The 18,738-nt window shown below is 44.7% G+C and overlaps 1 protein-coding gene across 1 annotated transcript in view; it reads left to right on the top strand.

The window, feature by feature from the left end:
• ARAP2 (ArfGAP with RhoGAP domain, ankyrin repeat and PH domain 2) overlaps positions 1-18,738 on the top strand; it is a 1,270,949-nt gene that overhangs the window by 285,033 nt on the left and 967,178 nt on the right. Inside the window, exon 7 of the mRNA XM_086964430.1 lies at positions 652-721. Within this exon, the coding sequence (XP_086820556.1) occupies positions 652-721 (70 nt within the window). The remainder of the gene's footprint in view (positions 1-651; positions 722-18,738) is intronic.

Raw genomic sequence — 18,738 nt, forward strand, 5'->3', positions numbered from 1 at the left:
ATAACTCTCGAATATACAACGACTTTTTGGCTTTGTCACGATTTGTTTTTTACCCTTTGTTGTATATCAGGACAACTGTTGTGCACCTTGGCCGAAAGTAAAGAAAAAAAAGCGCTCTGATGCATCCCTCATTTACTCTTCTTAGCGCTTTAAAAAAAACCTTTATCATGATGTACAAAATGCTGAAAAACATTGGCAAACACAGTAGATCCTTACATAGGCGAAGGTTATTGGCTTTGCCGGTGCTAGTTTTACAGTGTTCATGGCTCCGCTTAAAGCAGTCCGTACACCCGATCAACCTTATCGATACTACCAATCCCTTACTCTTGATTATTCTCACTTAAAGGGTTTAAGGGCACACAGTCCAGGGTTGGTATTCTGGGCCAATGCCACTCGTCTGTGGCACCCCTCCTCTTCATTCCTGCCCCAAAACACATGTTTTTTCTCAGTATCTCATCTCCTTTTCCATCTTCCGATCTGGCGTGCGCCTGGTGTACAGTATCAAATGCCTCTCAGGGAAAAAGGTGCACCCTACATATATAGATGAAACGCATTATTCGTTGTGCATTTATTTGTGTCTTCTGTCTCACTGAACTGCAATTTGTATCTTTCGGTTCATAGTTACTAACAAGCCTTTTTGTTCATTTTCAGAAACTATATGTTTCAGAAGCGATGGGTGAGATTTGATGGAGATCACCTCTCCTACTACAACAATGAGAAGGTAAGTTAATGTGATAATTGCTTTGTCGCTAGCCATAGAAGGGAATCTTTGGGTCATATGTATCAGCATCCCAATTTGCGATTCCTAAATAGCGATTTTTAAGGAATCGCTATTTAGAAATCGCAAAACGGTATGTATGTAGAAAATCGCTTCTTTTTAGCGATTCCTTAAAATTCCATAATTGCGATTAGCAAATTGCTAATCGCAATTAAGGAATAATTTCCCATTCATTTCTATGGGCCAGGAGGCCCATAGGAATGAAGGGGAAATTGCGAATCGCAATTTGCTAATCGCAAATTGTGAATATTTTCAAGGGTGCAGGGGTGTCTCAAGAACACCCTGCTGCACCCCTGAAAATGAAATATGTGCGCATATGGCGCATATACATGCCCTAAGGGCATGTATGAGCGTCACATGGCACCTTTTGATTTTTAAAATAATGCTTTTTTTGAGAGAATTCGCAATTTACCACCAACTAGAAGTTGGTGGTAATTTGCGATTCCTTAATGGCATTTTGGAATATTTTTTTTCTTGATACATTGCATTTAAGGAATCGCTAAATTTGCAATTCCTTAAATGCAATCGCAAAACAAGGAATGGCAAATTTAGCAATTCCTTATTTTGCAACAAAAATGTTTCATACATGCCATTTAGCAAAAAGGGGTTCGCAAACGCTGGAATTCTGCGAATTTCGGCGTTTGCGAACCCATTTTGCCTTGATAGATATGGCCCTTGTCTCTAGCTCTCATTTTACTTAAATGACTATGCAAGGCAACAGACCGGCTGCATCATATCTATTATTTGGGACTTCCTTTATACAAAATGTGTTATGTGTTTGAACTCGGTCAGAGCTCACAGCCCCCAAAAAATCTAGAAAGTAAAGATTATACATGACAACCATAGATGCCATAGAAGGGAATCTTTCGCTGCTTATGTATGTGCAATACATTGTTAAGCGGCTAATCTGGTAGATTCTCATTTGTCTACATAAAACTCCATCTCTTCACTCTTCATTTCATGGAGCAGGGTTTATCTTACACAATTCTAACACAGTCTCTTCGGTTTTACATTATGAAATGGCATCTCCGCTAGACTCCCATAACACATTTTTTTTTTCACACGATAATCGTTCTGTTTAAAATATTCTGCTGATTTGACTATCGGCTATTTTAAAGTGGCAATTTGTTTTATTCCTCGCGAGGGTCGAATCAGTGCCTTACATGTCCTAAATACATCTCTCAAGTTTTAGGCTGGTCTCTGGCCACATGATCAAATGGTGAGCACTAATTTATATCCCCAAATCCTGATCAGAAGTTTAGGAATACTGGGATTGACCCAGAATTATCCTCTCTGGCCATAATGCACAAATGGGAACGTAAGGTGTTTAACATCTTTGCTGTTGGGCAGAATAATGGGACAGTGCATAGATAGTAGCACACCACCTCAGCGTAGGACAGGGTTGAAGGCAGTGCAATAGGTGAAGCTGCTGTTACCTATTTATGTGTGTACTTTTATACTGCACGTGCTGCACCTGTCAAAGGGATGGGAATGTCCCCTGCGTGGTGTACAGTCCTGGCCCCTGCCCTGGTGCCCAGACTGCATGCCTGTGATCCTATTATTGTTTATGCCACACACTAATCCTGGACATGTGCCCCTCTTTTGACAATAATAGGTTCTGGACCAAGTTCTGATCCTGGAGGGTCGGCCCCAAGCACACCATCATAGTCACTGAGGACTACCGACACTGTTGTGGGTTTCATGCTTGGAAACACAGTTAGTCTTCGTGAATTCTAGTGACAGGCTTTTTAACTTTGAAACATGAATGCTTGCTTACAGGCGGTTTCACCTAAAATTCCATTACTCACGAATCCGGAATCCTGAATGCGATATCCTGAACATTGTATGTGTGCGTGTGTGCTAGAGGTGATGGTGTGCCATGATGAGTGATATACAGGCTCCATTTTGGCAGTTCGCAGCCTGGACCAGAGTATAAGATTGAGGAGAGGTTGCTTTCTTCAGACAGCATAGGTGTATTGTTGGTATCTCCTAGTTGGAAGAGGGGAGTAGCAGATAAGAAAAGAGGAGACAGGCTTACATTACAAGTGCCAGGGTCATTCCTCATACCATAGGCTGTAAATGTCTCTCTTCTTCTTCTCTGTGAGGAATGGTCGTAAATAGCTGGGTGCAGCCTGCGCTCACCTCTTTGTACTTATGGGATGGGAACTCCACCAGGAGACTCTCCTGCTGGGCAGAGCATCCTTGCTGACAGAAACCGAGCCTAGAATGTGTTCTGGCCGGGGCATATGAAAAGACAATCGATCCAAACTGGTTGCAAGGGAACAAGATTATTATGCACATTTTGTGTCTGCAAAATTGGAATAAAGATGGGAGCTCAAGACCCATCGTGGTTTCTTGATGTCTTTTCTGCCAAGAAAGGGTATCTGCAGACTACTCAGGGATTACAATGTAGCCAAAGATAGGTGTTGCACTGACCATAAACTCCCCAGAGGCAAGGGAACATTGCCTGGAGTCTAATCCAAAGGAGGTATTACCGGATAGTCCCTGTTCCCAACATATATTTCCTGTAAGCGAGGGAAGGAGGTGCTAACCCTGCAGAAGGAGTTGATCATGAAAGGAACTGCTGTTTTCGATCCTGGCGTAGGGTCTGTCTGTCAAAGACAAACTGCTAGTGTGCCTAAGAACTTCCAGTACTGCTAGATTGTGCAGCGGGACCATCATCATTTATTGTTGTCTTAGCTGCCAGGCACCCAAGGCAATATGCCTGTGTGGTAGACCTGACTGGAGCCAGCATACGTGCCTGCTGGTGTCCTGTGTGATCCAGACGTGGACTGTGTCTGAGTCCCCATCTACATACATCCACATTCTGATGGCCCTGCCTGGGCAGTTTGGAAGGGACACTTCGCTGAATAGGTGGTGTCATGTCCCCGCATAAAGGACTAATTTACCCCCCATAGATATCCTGGCAGGCAGTGCTGGATTGAAAGGATATATATATATTTTTTCAAATAGTTGTATTTTGTTTTATCAAGAATATAACATATTGAACATAATATGAGTACATGACACATAGAGCTTGCATATCAGTGACAGCCAGCCAATGTTCATATTGCATGTCTGTTACAGGGCTACATTTTGAATGACACAAATAAAAATAAAATAAAATCCAGTGGTGCACAGAACATAACTCAAAATTACACATTTCTTGTTCGGTGCCAATTGGGTCATACAATACCTCAGTTAAGGGTCCTCCCTCAACCTCCCCGATAATGAACCCTCTCCCTCTTTTTCTCCATCCAACTCTAAGCTGTAATATTTTATCCATGGTGTCCATATCTTCTTAAATTTCCACGGACAGCCCTAGCCTTATATGTCACCTGTTCTTCCACCATGTATAAGTCTAAACATGCCCTCCATTCCTTAAGTGTGGGTATTTGTTGCGCTCCCCAGTATTTCGCTATATCCCCCTTGGCCACCACTAGTCCCAGGTTAGTTAGTATTAATTTTTGTTGTGGGATATCTACATCGGTGGAAATACCTAATAGAAGAAACCTTGGCTTCATTTCTATCTGGACATTAAGTATGTTGTTGACCTCATCCACAACCTTTCCCCAGTATACCTGGATAGCCGTACATTCCCACAGGGTGTGTATAAAAGTCCCATCCACCCCATGACATCTAAGGCATTTTGGACTGTCCGCTCTCCCTATTTTGTGAAGTCGGGCTCTGTCAAAATATGTTCTGTGTAAAACTTTGTACTGCATGAGGCGCAGCCGAAGTTTGATTACCACTTCCTTTGGATGCATGAGATTGGCCTCCCAATCTATGTCTTCAAATGTTCCGGTAGTAACCTCCCATTTGGTTCGAAGTGGACCAAGCATGTCGGGCATGTTATTGAGTAAGGTTTTATAAATGTAGGATACAGCTGTAGCCGGAATCTGTTCCTGCAAAAGGCTACCCTCTTGTGGGCCATACTCTGTTAGTGCCTCCCCATCTAATCCCTCCACCATTCATGCATGTTTCAAACAAAGGTATGCATAAACCTGTGGGTCATGAAGTTGGTATCTGTCCTTGAGTGTATCAAATGAGGCCAACACCCACCTTTCTAAGAGGTCCCCTATCTTGGAAATGCCTATTAGGTCCCATTTTCTAAACCCTCTAAGCTTCCCTATCTCGGTCAGTCTATTTCCTTTCCATAGTGGGGTCTCTCTGGTACATTTCTTGTTCCATTGCATTTGCATTGTGGCGTGTTTCCAAGCCTCCAGTGACCTCTGGGTGGCCTGGAAAAGCCGGCCACTGCCCTTGCCACCATAGATATAGTGGAGATATCTACAATTTCTAAATTGCATTCTTTCTAGCCTGCAGGTCGAATGATCCCCTGATATATGAATTCATTTGTTAATTACAATACTGTGGGATGCCCTGTAGTATACCCTAATGTCCAGGAGGGCCAGACCACCATTATATGAACTTCTCTGCAAGGTTCGGGGTGCCACTCACGGGCAGGCTCTATCCCTCAAAAGCATGCGTACTTTACTATCTATTTGATTGAACAATATGTCTGGGATTTTATAATAAATATTTTGCAGCACATAGAGCAGCTGCGAAGGGTAATCATTTTATACATGGGGAGTCTTCGCCACCTCTGAACGTCTTCTTGAAAGTTGAAGATAACTCTTCTGATATTACGTGTTAGGCTCTCTGCTACATCAGTGGTAATATAAAGGCCAAGATACATGAATTCCTCCGTTGACCAGCATAAACATTCAGGTTACACCTGTGGCTCCACCCTCTCCCCAATCGGATAAAATGTGGATTTACTCCAGTTGTTTTTATATCCCGCATGTTTCCTATATATTTCAAAAATCTGCAGAATGTAGGGAAGAGTTACACTCGGGTCAGTCACATACAATATTATATCATCTGCATATGTGTTCATCTTCAAGCATCTTGTCATTATCCACGAATCCGCCTAGCCCAGGGGTAGTTCTAATGACAGAGGCAAGTGGTTCTAAGATAAGGGCAAAGAGTAGTGGGGAAAGGGGGCATCCATGTCTAGTTCCCTGTTGTATTGGCCCAGAGTCAGATATAGCCCCTTTGACGCAGACTCTAGCCTCAAGCTTTGCATAGAGCAGCGCAATCCAGTCTCGGAAACCGGGCCCAAATCCGAATTTCTCTAGAACGTGTCTAATAAAGGGCCAGTGGATGGTGTCAAACACCTTTTTGGCTTCTAGGGATAAGAGTAGGTGTGGATTTTCCCAGTCTCGAACGGCATCCATCCAGTTGGCCACCCTGTGTAAATTGTAACAAGTGGCATGTTTTGGCAAAAAGCCAGATGGATCGTCATGAACCAGTGACGTAATTACTTTTATTAAGCGTGTGGCAAGGAAAGTGGCTAGGATTTCAATGTTCAATAAGGATATAGGGCGGTAAGAGACACAATCATCTGGGGTTTTCCCGGTCTTGTGAATTACCACCACAATCGCCGCTCTGAGATCAGAGAGGAGAAACCCTTCCTCTCTAGATTCCAGGAACACCCTGAGTAAATGCGGCGCCAGAAGAGTGTTATGCTTTTTGAAGAATTTTCCCAGGAGACCATTGGGACCTGGGGATTTCCCCAGTTTCAATGTATTAATAGCTTATGTTACCTCTTCCAATGTAATATCTATATCAAGATCCTCTTTTTCCTCTAAAGAGAGATGGAAGTTCAATGCCTTCGATATATTTGCGTATTTGTTAATCGCTAACTTTTGTTTGGGCTGCATAGAGGGTTGCATAGAATCGGGCAAAAGTCCGGCTATATATTGTGGCATAATGTATATTCTATCTGACTCTCTAATGGATGTAACCCACCCAGCTTCCTGTTCCTTCCTTCCCAACCATCCAATAGTTTACCCGTTTTGTCCCCAGTTTCATACAGGCGATGTTGTACAGCAAGTTGGTGTGTACGCACTTCCCTGATAGCTAACGCTTGGTATTCTTTTCTAGTGATATCAATCTGATGAAGGGTATGTATGTCTAAGGTAGGGGCCCCTCTATTCTCCAGTGCAAGTAATTTATGTTCTAAAGTCAAAAGTTCTTGAATTTCACGCCGCTTCTGATGTGCAATAATATTTTGTGCTCTGTCACGTAACACTGCTTTAAAAGCTTCTCAGAGTGTGATGGTCGATCGGACCGAGCCCTCATTCTCCCGAAAATAAAGTTCTACTTCTACTCTAATTTCTTTGGCTACTTGTTGATCTTTCAGGGCACATGCATTCAACTTCCAAGAGGTATGGTGTCCTACCCTTTGTGTCTCCATTTTCAAATAGAGCGGTGAGGGGTCTGATGTACCTCTGGCTAAGTATTCCACCTCTTCTACATGATTAAGCTCTCCAGCTGGGGCAAAAAGATAATCTAACCGTGAAAACACCCTATGGGCTCTGCAAAAGTATGAGTATGCACGCCTGAACGGGCGGTGACTTCTCCATGGGTCAGTAAGCCCTAGGGTTTGTTGAAATCTCGCCATGATGGTGGCCTCGCCTGACCCAGTTCGCACCAACTTGCGGTCCAATGAGGAATCACTCACATCGTTGAAGTCAACCCCAATAATATGTTGGCAGGACCTGCCAGTAAAAGGATTCCAGTGACCTTATGTAACGTGCACTGCTGGAGACGTGGGGGAGCATACACACTGGTCAATACCATGAGGTATGGGTCCAGATGCCTTGAACCGCTACATAAGTACCATCTCGGTCATCCGATTTTCGAATCCCCCTGAAGGGGGGTGACTTTCGTGTAAGGATCGCCACTCCTCTCGAACCTCGAGTGAAACCCGCATGTGCTAGAGTAGTGATTTGCCCTCTGTTCAAGAACAAACTATGTGGACCTAGAAGATGTGTTTACTGTAACAGTACAAAGTTTGGCTTGAGCCTTTTGAGGTAATTCAGTACTAACCCCCATTTAGTCTTATTCCCTAACCCATTGACATTCCATGTCAGTATTGTGCAGTCTTCGCTAGCCATGTTGTAAGCAAATTTAGTATTTGTATCCTGAGAAGTGCCCCTACAATAGTACTCTCGATCCATTTGTATAGTTATGTGCTGTGCATTGTCCATTATTTGAACTTCTTCCTGCAATACAGTCCTTGACCATTACCCATTGTGTGTCATTTTCATTCATGTCAGCATTCATATCATTAAACCCAAACACCCTACCCTTCACCCTTCCCAGTAAACATATCTCAGAACAAATTGCATTGCCCACTGTAGCCCCCTCCCCACACTCTGGAGCCCCCTCCCACCTTCCCTAATTTTGTTAATGTGACGTACTGGTGTAGGAAACCATTCAGAGGTCTGTAACCCACCCTCTTTCCCTCAGCACACAAATAAAACCACAAAATAAAACTAACAACCCACTGTTCCCTTTGTTATGGCAAGAGTCCAAAACTCACACCAACTTTTAGAAGTCCTACAGCGTCTCTGTATGGGCACCCAGCGCCAGACCATCATTGCTCCTCACCACTCTGGCAAAGTTGTTGTGGATGTGAATTAGTTTCCGTATGACTGAGTCCTGAGAATTCCATTGTATACTTTCCATAAGAATTGGTGTTTGGCATTAGGTTCCATCGCATCTTGTTTCTCCGATTGATCCGAATCCATGTTGTTATGTGATCTCCCAGATGTGTGGGATTTACATTCCAGCGCTGTGTCGTCCTCTGTGTCTGATATAGTAGGAGGTCTGTCTCTCCTACCTAGGGCTCTCGTCGGCGTAGCTTCACTGGCTGTCCGTTTCTTCAACACTCTACTTCACCGTCGTTCTTTGGGTTGTTCCCAGACAGAGCTATGTACTTTGTTGAACGGGGCAACCAATGTGGGCTGAGACCCCCATCTCAGCCGAGGCCTTTCTTCAAGACATGACCAGGCCCCTGCTGGTGTTTGGCAAAAAATTGTTTTGTCTTGGTGGATGACTTTAAGTTTTGCAGGGAATAATGGCATGTATTGTAGTCCAAGCTCTTGAAGCTTTGCTGTTACCGGGTCAAAGGTGCACCTCATTTTCTAGACATTCCTTGAGTAATCTGGGAACACCATCACTCTGGTATTTTCATATTTGATCTCTCCTTTCTTTCTGAGGTCCCGAAGTATGGTATCTCTGTCTTGGAAATTTAAGAACCGGGCAATCAACTGTCTAGGAGGGGCACCAGGCTGTGGTCGAACCCCCGGCATTCTATATGCTCTCTCTATGACAAAACAGGAGGAAAATTGTGTTTCCGGCAGAGTTTCTTTAAGAAATGTCAACAGAAAGCATCCCAAATCTGAATGTTCCACATTTTCTGGAAAACCTATGAAACTGAGGTTATTCCTACAGGCCCTGTTTTGGGCATCATCGACTCTCGGGGTCACCTCTTTTACTAACGTTATGATCCCTGTACTTCTTTACTGGTAGTCCGTGAGGCGTCCTCCAACTCTGAAACTCTTTGTTCCACCTCAGTAACTCTTTCAGACACCTGTCTCAGATGCTGGCGTAAGAAGGAGAAATCTGTCCGCACCTCTGTTATCTTTCCTTCCAAGCTTTCTCGTGAGGCATGGATCACTTGTAGTATTGCATCCGTATCTTGTCGGGCAGCTAGATCACCTACAGCCCCGGAGGGTGGCGGTATGGTTTCAGTGAACGGTTCAGCTTTCCATGTCTGGCAGACTTAGGCTCCTTATCTTTAGCCTTGATGGCTGAATCCTATATAGGGTGTTGTCTGGGATGTATGTCAGTGTTGGCAGTTCGGAGTTGTCTCAACCGCGCAGCCTCTGCATCCATATGGTATTTTCCCTGGACGGTTTTTCAGGGGGAGGAGGGGACTCCAGTAACCCTGGTTGTGGAGCTAGGAGAAACATCTGTGGTGCTTAATCCGAACCCCAGCCGGGTGACCGGCAGAGAATCAGTCCATTTTTCAACTTTCCATTGGGGTCCTTATATTCTGGGATAGAATACGTTCTTGGTATCCTTAGGACTCAAGTAATGCCACTCTAGGCACAACTCTCCGGCTCCTTTGGAAGCGCGCCCGGGTCCGTCACCAGAACCAGCTGTGGACCTCACAGTGCCCGGCCCTGTTATCACTGGTCCTTTCAGCTGCGCTATGGCGATTGGGATCCTGTGTTGATTAGTTAGTAATTTTAGGCCAACATCTAAAGTCCCAATGCAGCCATTGCCCTTCTGCGCTGCAGTGAAAGCGTATGTCGTATCTGCCAGGTGTATTTATAATGGATGGCCCTGCTCCACGTTATGTTTGTGCTGACAGGGGGAAGCAGCACTCACTCTAATCCCCTGGGGCGTCTAGGGGTATGAGGAGGCTCTGCTTTCTTCTTGTCTGGGCCTAGTATGTCCCCCTGTATGTCCAGGACATGCAGCTCAGTCGCAACCATGGCAGAGCAGTTTGTCACGCAGGGAGCCCCACCCGCTCAGAGCAACCAGCTCCGTTAGTGCCCGAGTGTAGATGCAGTCTGAGTAGGGCGTCTCAGAGGCACGGGAGCAGTTTTGCAACATGCAGTTTATAGGGGTCTGGTGAGTATGGCAGCGCTGATTCACTCACCCCGGCTGCGGCATGTGCCGTGACTCCTGTGGGGCTGTGCTGTCATTTAGAGGCAGCAACCAAGCCCCTCTCCTCAGGGATAGTTACCATACACCACACACTGACTGTAGGTCTCCACTGCTACCTCCCTCGATGTTCTGCCTCGTTTCCTTTCAAGCTGTGCTGGGAGAGCAGCCAGCAGTCCCAGCCCTTCCGTCAACAGCAGCGCTGTAGGTTTCACACCAGCACCGCTCCCTATCTTCATCAATGGACACTCCTGTCACTGCAGGGCAGATTGGGGCAGCGTCTTGTGCCCTCACCACTGTCTGCTGGTTAATGCAACCATTACCCGATTAGGAAACGTCACAGTACCGTCTCACAGTCTCTGCGCCCGTCTCGTGGCCTTGGTCCAGGATCTTTGCAGCGGCACCCTCATCACAGTTGCGGCATACCCCTCGGCTCCTGTGATGCTTACATTGCCGGGGGAAACGAGAGGTTCAGGCATCGACCTCGGGGTCTGCCTCCCTGGTCAAAATGACTTGTGCCGGACCCCACAGCGGCCCCGCCAATCTCCAGTTGCGTGTCTTCGTTGGTGCAGGAGTCGGCGATCTCTTCCCCTCTTTCACCTTTTGCACAGCCACTCTTACAGTGGAGTCACCCGCAATCTTCACCAACAACCACTTCAACACAGGGGGGAGGCTCTGAACCCCTCGCGTTGTCTGACTGTCTTGTCACTGTCCGTCGACATTCACCGACATTTCCTCAGATGAGGATTCCGGAGCTCCAGCCCACAGCCTCTCCAAACTCATCACGGCCGCCATCTTAGCAACACTGCTCGCCGATCATCGCGCCGAAAGGGTCTTGGTTTCAGTTGAAAGGCGGCTGTAACTGCTCTTCTGGACCCACCGTTCTATCGTCCAGCACTTCAGCTTGAGATTTCATTCAGTATGGGTGAGGAGCAACACAATTTTGTACAGGATTTCAGTCAGGGCCTGCGGAGCTTGCGGACCACGCAGCTACCCGGCCATGATGTTGGCAACGCCCAACCCGATTGAAGGGATAATTGTGCACTTCAAAGACCACTCCTTGAAGTCACTCTCACTTCAAAGGCACTTTTGGACATGAGCACTGGATCTCTGACCCCCTAAAATCAGGCACTACTGGACTTGTAACCGAAGCTGTGCCAGGAGGACTACTGTCCTGCTTAAATGACTCAAAGGGACTGCTGTTCTGGAAAGCCTTCTTTTCTGTGTGATGCCCTGCTGCTTTCGGACTTTGCTGAAGGAGAGCTGGACTCTGCCTGTTCTCCTAGTGATCCCCAAGGGCGTGTTGGCTTGCCTGCTGTTGCTTGAGACTCAGAGATATCAAAGTCTCCACACCTGCTCCTGTGCCTGGTTCACTGGGAGTGGACCCAGATACTTGCAACATGGACATCGACACATCTCTTGTCTGCGTGTAGAAGAACCAGCCCATCAACTCTGTTGCAGGAGTAAAATCGGCGATTCGCCCACAGAACCAATATAGCGTATCGAGAGACCGATGCATCAGAACTGTGCATTGCTGTCGCAGCAGCTCAGAGAGATCGACACATCCCTCAACTTCATGGAGAAACCTGCTGCATAGCTCTATGGAACCAACGCATCTCCGTCTGGCATCTCCTTTGTTAATCGAAGCATTGCCATCCCTGCATGGAGAAGACTTGGCATATCCTCGACCTGTGGGACCCACATGGAAGCATCTCCATATGCATCTTTCAGTTTCAATCAGGAAAGGTACTTTGTTCAAAGGGAGTTGTCTTAATCGCGCAGCCTCTGCATCCATATGGTATCTTCCCTGGACGTTTTTTTGGGGGGGGAGGTGTGGTGGGGGTGACTCCAGTAACCCCGGTTGTGGAGTTAGGAGAAACATGTGCGGTGCTTAATCCGAACCCCAGCCAGGGTGACCAGCAGAGAATGAGGCCACTTTTCGACTTTCCATTGGGGTCCTTATATTCTGGGATGGAATACGTTCTTGGTATCCCAAGGACTCAAGTAATGCCACTCTAGACACAACTCTCCGGCTCCCCTGGAAGTGCGCCCGGGTCCGTCACCAGAACCAGCTGCGGACCTCACAGTGCCCGGCCCTGTTATCACTGGTCCTTTCAGCTGTGCTATGGCGATTGGGATCCTGTGTTGATTAGTTAGTAATTTTAGGCCAACATCTAAAGTCCCAATGCAGCCATTGCCCTTCTGCGCTGCAGTGAAAGCGTATGCCGTATCTGACAAGGTGTATTTATAATGGATGGCCCTGCTCCACGTTATGTTTGTGCTGACAGGGGGAAGCAGCACTCACTCTAATCCCCGGGGGCATCTAGGGGTATGAGGAGGCTCTGCTTTCTTCTTGTCTGGGCCTAGTATGTCCCCCTGTATGTCCAGGACATGCAGCTCAGTCGCAACCATGGCAGAGCAGTTTGTCACGCAGGGAGCCCCACCCGCTCAGAGAAACCAGCTCCGTTAGTGCCCGAGTGTAGATGTAGTCTGAGTAGGGCGTCTCAGAGGCACGGGAGCAGTTTTGCAACCTGCAGTTTATAGGGGTCTGGTGAGTATAACAGTGCTGATTCACTCACCCCGGCTGCGGCATGTGCCGTGACTCCTGTGGGGCTGTGGTGTCATTTAGAGGCAGCAACCAAGCCCCTCTCCTCAGGGATAGTTACCATACACCACACACTGCCTGTAGGTCTCCACTGCTACAAAAATGTACCGCTAAGCTGCGGCGATTTTTATCGCACATAAACCTTGGTATTACTAAGGTTTATCGCAAATGCGAAAAAATTCGGCCGCAATGCATGAATATCGCTGAAAAGTCAGCGATATTCATGCATTACCGAGCTAATGCTCTTAGCCATGGTATCCACCTCCCATTGGATAACATGGCTAAGAACTGCTCAGGGCAGGTGTTAGCTTTAGGAGATATTCGCGCTTAGCACGACTATCTCCAAAAGTTGGTAATAGGAGATAGTGATGTTAGCGACTGTTTCCAGTCGCTAACATCTTGGCATGCCCACTTTGCATGTCATTAGTGATAAATATCACTGACATGCAAAGTGGGGCCCAAGATGGTCGCTATCTCCTACTAGCTGTCGCTAACTGGTGTTAGCGACAGCTAGGTAATAGGGAGATAATTTTATCTCCGCGTTCTTAGCCATGTTATCCAATGGGAGGTGGATAACATGGCTAAGAGCATTAGCTCGGTAATGCATGAATATCGCGGACTTTTCAGCGATATTCATGCATTGCACCTGATTTTTATCGCATTTGCGATAAACCTTGGTAATACCAAGGTTTATTTGCGATAAAAATCGCCGCAGCTCAGCGGTAAATTTTTGTCTCTAACCAAGCAATAGCGATAATTATCGCTATTGCTTGGTAATATGCCCATTGCTTTTTTAAGGCCCTATGTATTGACCACAAGGCTCTTCACAACTGTGGTCTGGAATATTTAAAGACCAGGGGGCATATTACCAACGAGTAGCAATATTTTTGCAACGATTTTTTTATCGCTAAGCATCGCCGGAAATTATCGCTGAGAACTTGCTATTAGCAACGTTTATCTCAGAAGTGATAAAAACCCTCACGCTAACTGCCAAATGAGAGATTATCGCTGGAAAACCAATGATATTCTTTCGAAGTTTGGCGTTAGCTTGATGATAGGGGCTCACAAACTTAGCCATGATATCTGCCTTCCATAGGATATCATGGCTAAGTCAGGAAAATACCAGGTGTAAATAAAGCAGCGCTAACCGCGGTTAGCGAGGCTTTTTTTTATCACTAACAGGGTTAGGGATATCCTTGATAATAGGAGAAATGTCGCTTAACAACATTTCTCCTATTATTTTTCTCTGGAACGCCCCCTTTGCATCTCATTAGAGATGCAAGGGGAAGCGTAGAGAAAAAGGGTGCTAACATGCGAATTTGCGTGTTAGCACCCTGTTGGTGATAGGGAGATAATTTTATCTCCGCTTTCTTGGCTTTTAAAGCCAAAAAAGCAGAGATAAATCCCTTGATAATGTGCCCCCAGATTCCAGTGGTATGTTTCTAAAAGAAGTCTACGTTCCACCTCTGAAAGAAATCTGGTGGTACCTACATTTAAAAGGACAACTTTGGTTGCGAAAAGTTTTATCTTCACCACTAGAAAACTGTGGAATATTCTCCCACTTTATTTAAAATCTCAAAACAGCCTATTTCATTTCAGGAGATTTCTCAAAACTTGGCTGTTGTGACAACCCTATTTCCTGCATGGCTTGTGGTTTGTTCTAGTTTGATTGCTGTTTGATAGCACCCAAACATCTACGGGCATTTTGCACGCTTTATCATTCATTCATGCATTCAACTATATTATCTTATTACAGTTGAGTTCTGACAATTTGTCTTATAATTGGCGACTGGGGATGTCACAAGTCACTGCTTATAAGAAATTAGAGATATTTTTTTAGTCAGGGATTGCGCAAGTCTATGTGTCACCGATTAATCTGGGCTTTTCTTTCTTCGTTGTACATTGAATTTCATTGGATTGCAGGATGGGAGATTTATCTGGACTTTCAGGACTTTGACTTATCCTAAGTTTGACATCATGAGATACTGTGAATCAGCAAAGAAAACCTCGGTTAAGATATGAATTGAGAACCTTATTTCTCTGTCTAGTACAAAAAATTGAATCTTACAAATAGACGTAAAGTAGTGTGGAAATTTGAATCCACCTGATGCAGATTTATTACACACTGTGCTTCATGAAATGTGCTGTCTCTAAATGTGACTTCTGATTGTGTGACTACAAAGGCCTCGGCCAACACAGGGTGCCACCAACCATGCACTAAACAACCCTTAGCAATAAAAGATTGTGGGGCCTATTCACAGAGGCATTTTGATGTAAAATATGACTCCTGAAATAATCGTTTACATACTCTTACATGCTTTTTTTAAATGGACCCAAAACCTCTAAAATGTAAATAAAATGAGATTCTTCAAGGAATATTCATCAACAACAAGTACAAGAGAAAGGGCTGTGGCCTCTTACAACATTTACTAATACTGTACATTTACTAATAGTGAGTTGGACGGTTTGAGCCGATTCACAAAGGCATGTATAAGAGTACTCTTGCAATACTACAACCTGTACTCATGAATGCTTTTGAGGATTGGCCCCTGTTTTCATTGCTTTGAAGAGTTAAATCTTTGTGAGAAAGAACCACCTCCATGAGAGCAACCAAGCCTAGTTATGCTCTTGCTTACTGAAGACCTCGGTGGGTCAGTAAAACATATTGCCCCTTCTCGAAAGAATACAACACAACACTTTTTGTTGTTGTAACTAAATGAGCAGAATGAACAAATGATAAGTCAGAGACATGCGCTTGCCAGCATAACGTTCAATGATGTTTACCGAGACACAAATTATATAGAAACAAATATAAAAAGAAGTACTCCAGAATCCCGAGAAGGCTCTCTGACTTGGGAAGGGGAGAACGCTTTGGGAAAAAAAGACGGAACTTCCAGTCAAGGTTGAATTTATTATAACAAATCAAAACACAACCTTGTGCATTTATCAGTATCTCAACAAAAATAAAGCAATTGCACTGCCGCCTTTGGGCGCTAGATGTCAGAAAAATACAAGTAATTCATTTTCACCTCATATCTAACTTGGCTATACCAAAAACGCGAAACATTTTAGCAACAACACATAAAAAAGCTCTCCGTACGTTATTAGTTGTATAGTAGTTCAAAACTAGAATCTGTATTAGTGTTTATTCTAGTGCTGATGATAAACGCTAAACATGCTGTAGATTTTTAAAATATTTATAAGTTTCACATTTTCCCCTATTTCTTTGGATGTGTTTGTTGAGAGCTGAAAAACATTGTTACTGAGTAAGCAATACAAAAGAAAGCCTGTTCCTTATGTCTCATTTTAAAAAGGATGCACATTCATGGTTGCCACGTTTTCAGTATCCATGTGTGTCACATTTCGAGTTTGCAGTTGCTTTACATGTGGCGTTTACATGTCTCTGGTATGCTAGGGCTTAATTTGTTTAAAAAGAATTGATCGAGCCCTACTTAGGAGGCCACTTCCGCTTGTACCACCTACTGCCACTGCTAGCGCTGCCAATGACAATCATAACATAACTACCAGGCGGACAACTAGAGGCAAATTTCGGGGGGTCTGAAAAAGATTTGAGGGGGTGGGGCTAATTCTTCCAGCCATAGGCAGAGTGGCTCTAAGAAGGTGTGAAAACACAACAAAAGCCTCATTAACAAGTAAATAATGGTCTTTTAAAGACCTGTGAAGTACTCGGGTGTGGATGCAATTAGACGGTCGCCAGGCCGCGCTGACACACACGACGGGGTGGGGGGCTTTATGAAGCCTGGTGAGCCCAATGGGTTTTGCGCGCCTGATCACCACTACCCATCACACGGCTGCAGATGTAATATTTCAGACTACTACAGGCCCCTTAGGATATAAGAATGGCTTGCCCTGCAACTAGTAGTCATTTTTATAATATACTGAATGAATAACTATTGTGTTGATCTCTAAATCAAACAGACACATCACCATGTGGCAGACAATCATAGGTGTCGGTGTTGAGCACCAGAAATCAGCGCTTCATTTTAAGCACAGGGTATGATAGTTTCGAAGACGCTTGGACCCCTGTTATTATTAATCGGGTTGGTATCCCCAGAGAGGCACCCTTATGTCTAATTACTAATTGTCTTGCTTTTCCAGACTTGACATTGACAGGTCTAGAAACCTCAGGCTCAATTATTCTTGGCGCGGATCTTCAGGGATCAGGACTGTGGGTACAGACAGAGCTTCACCCCTTCCAAATACTCTACAACATTACAGGGGAGGAGGGGACTCTTCCTACAGCCAGACCACAGACTGAAATGGCCAAGTAGGCTGGCAACAAAAGGCAAAAAGTGAAGTGTTTGGACACTGCAAGTGCATTCAGAACATTCAACATGAAATAATTAAAACACAGGCCATGGCTGTGACCCTTTAACATTTGAAGCACTAATGTATACATTTGAACATATAAATGACTATTTCATTCCATTCAAATAATTTAATACTACCATCAGTTGTGATGATGGAAATCTTAGAGGGATCGAAACTTTTAAGTTTTGGTGCACAATTAAGTTTCTCTTAGAGAACAACACATTCTTGCTCACAGGCATCGTTCCAGTTAAATTCAACCCCTTTCCTCAAGACCATACTTATGTTGGCACTAAGTTCTCCAAAGTTCTCAACAAATTTGTTGTAGTATTTAATCGTACAAAAAAATGTCATAACCTCTTCTCTCCAAGTGGGGGCACACATACCGGTGATGGTATCTACTAAATTGGATTTTGGCGTGATTCCCTCAGTGGAGATGGTGTGACCCAAGTAGTTAATAGTGGTGGTCCCAAATTGAATTTTTTTTAGACTTTATGGTAAGATTCGCATTGTCAAGTTTTTCAAGAACAATACCGAGACGATACTCATGCTCCTCTTCGTCCTTACCAAACACAAGAATTTCATCTTGGTATATAGAGACCCCTTCACAACCTCTGAGAGCACTTTCCATGGCACGTTGGAAAACGGACGCCGCAGACACCAAGTCAAATGACATCCTCACAAACCTGAAAGTGCCAAACCGAGTGATAAAGCCTGTGTAATCTCTTGATGACTCTGGCAGTTCTATCTGATGATAAGCTGAGGCCAAGTCAATGGTGCCAAAGACTTTGGCACCACCCAGCAAAACCAATAACTCAGACATATTCGGAAGGGGATAACGATCTACAATGACACACTTCTTCGATTGTCTTAAGTCTACACATAGACTAGGCCCCCATTGGTCTTACGAGCTGTGACTACCGGAGCCAACCACTCAGTCCCTACCACCTCCTCAATTATACCACCTTCTTTGAACTTCTCTAATTCTCTTTTCATTTCATCTCAAACAGCCAAGGTTACCTTCCTTACTTTGCACCTTGTGGGTTGAGAACCAGAACACAAATGTATTTCATGCTGAAACCCTTTGGGAAAGCCAAGCTCTTCTCTGAACACATCGGAAAATCTCTGTTTGACATGCGCTTTAACACCACTACCAAGGGTCTCTTGAACCATGTTCACTTTATCCTTCAAGTGCTACTCGGCTCAACCATAATGCCTTAGTCACTTTTTTATGAGACATACATTGCCCCAGAGGTATAACATTGTTCATTTTCAATAAGACCTACAAAATAAGCTTGCAGAGGTATTGGCTCTCCACCATAGGCTAAGTGGTGTATATCAGGCTTAAGAAAAGATGTCTTGTGAGCCAGTTTATTTTGAAAAGAATACTCTGGAGAAAATGGTAATCTTTGCACCTGAATCAATGAGCACCTTGGTGGATTCACCATCTACTAAAAAGATATCAATGGGACATGATTTGTTCTTAACATCAGTGTCA

The sequence above is a fragment of the Lissotriton vulgaris genome, chromosome 3_2 (assembly GCF_964263255.1).
Source record: "Lissotriton vulgaris chromosome 3_2, aLisVul1.2, whole genome shotgun sequence".
In the NCBI taxonomy this organism is placed as follows: Eukaryota; Metazoa; Chordata; class Amphibia; order Caudata; family Salamandridae; genus Lissotriton; species Lissotriton vulgaris.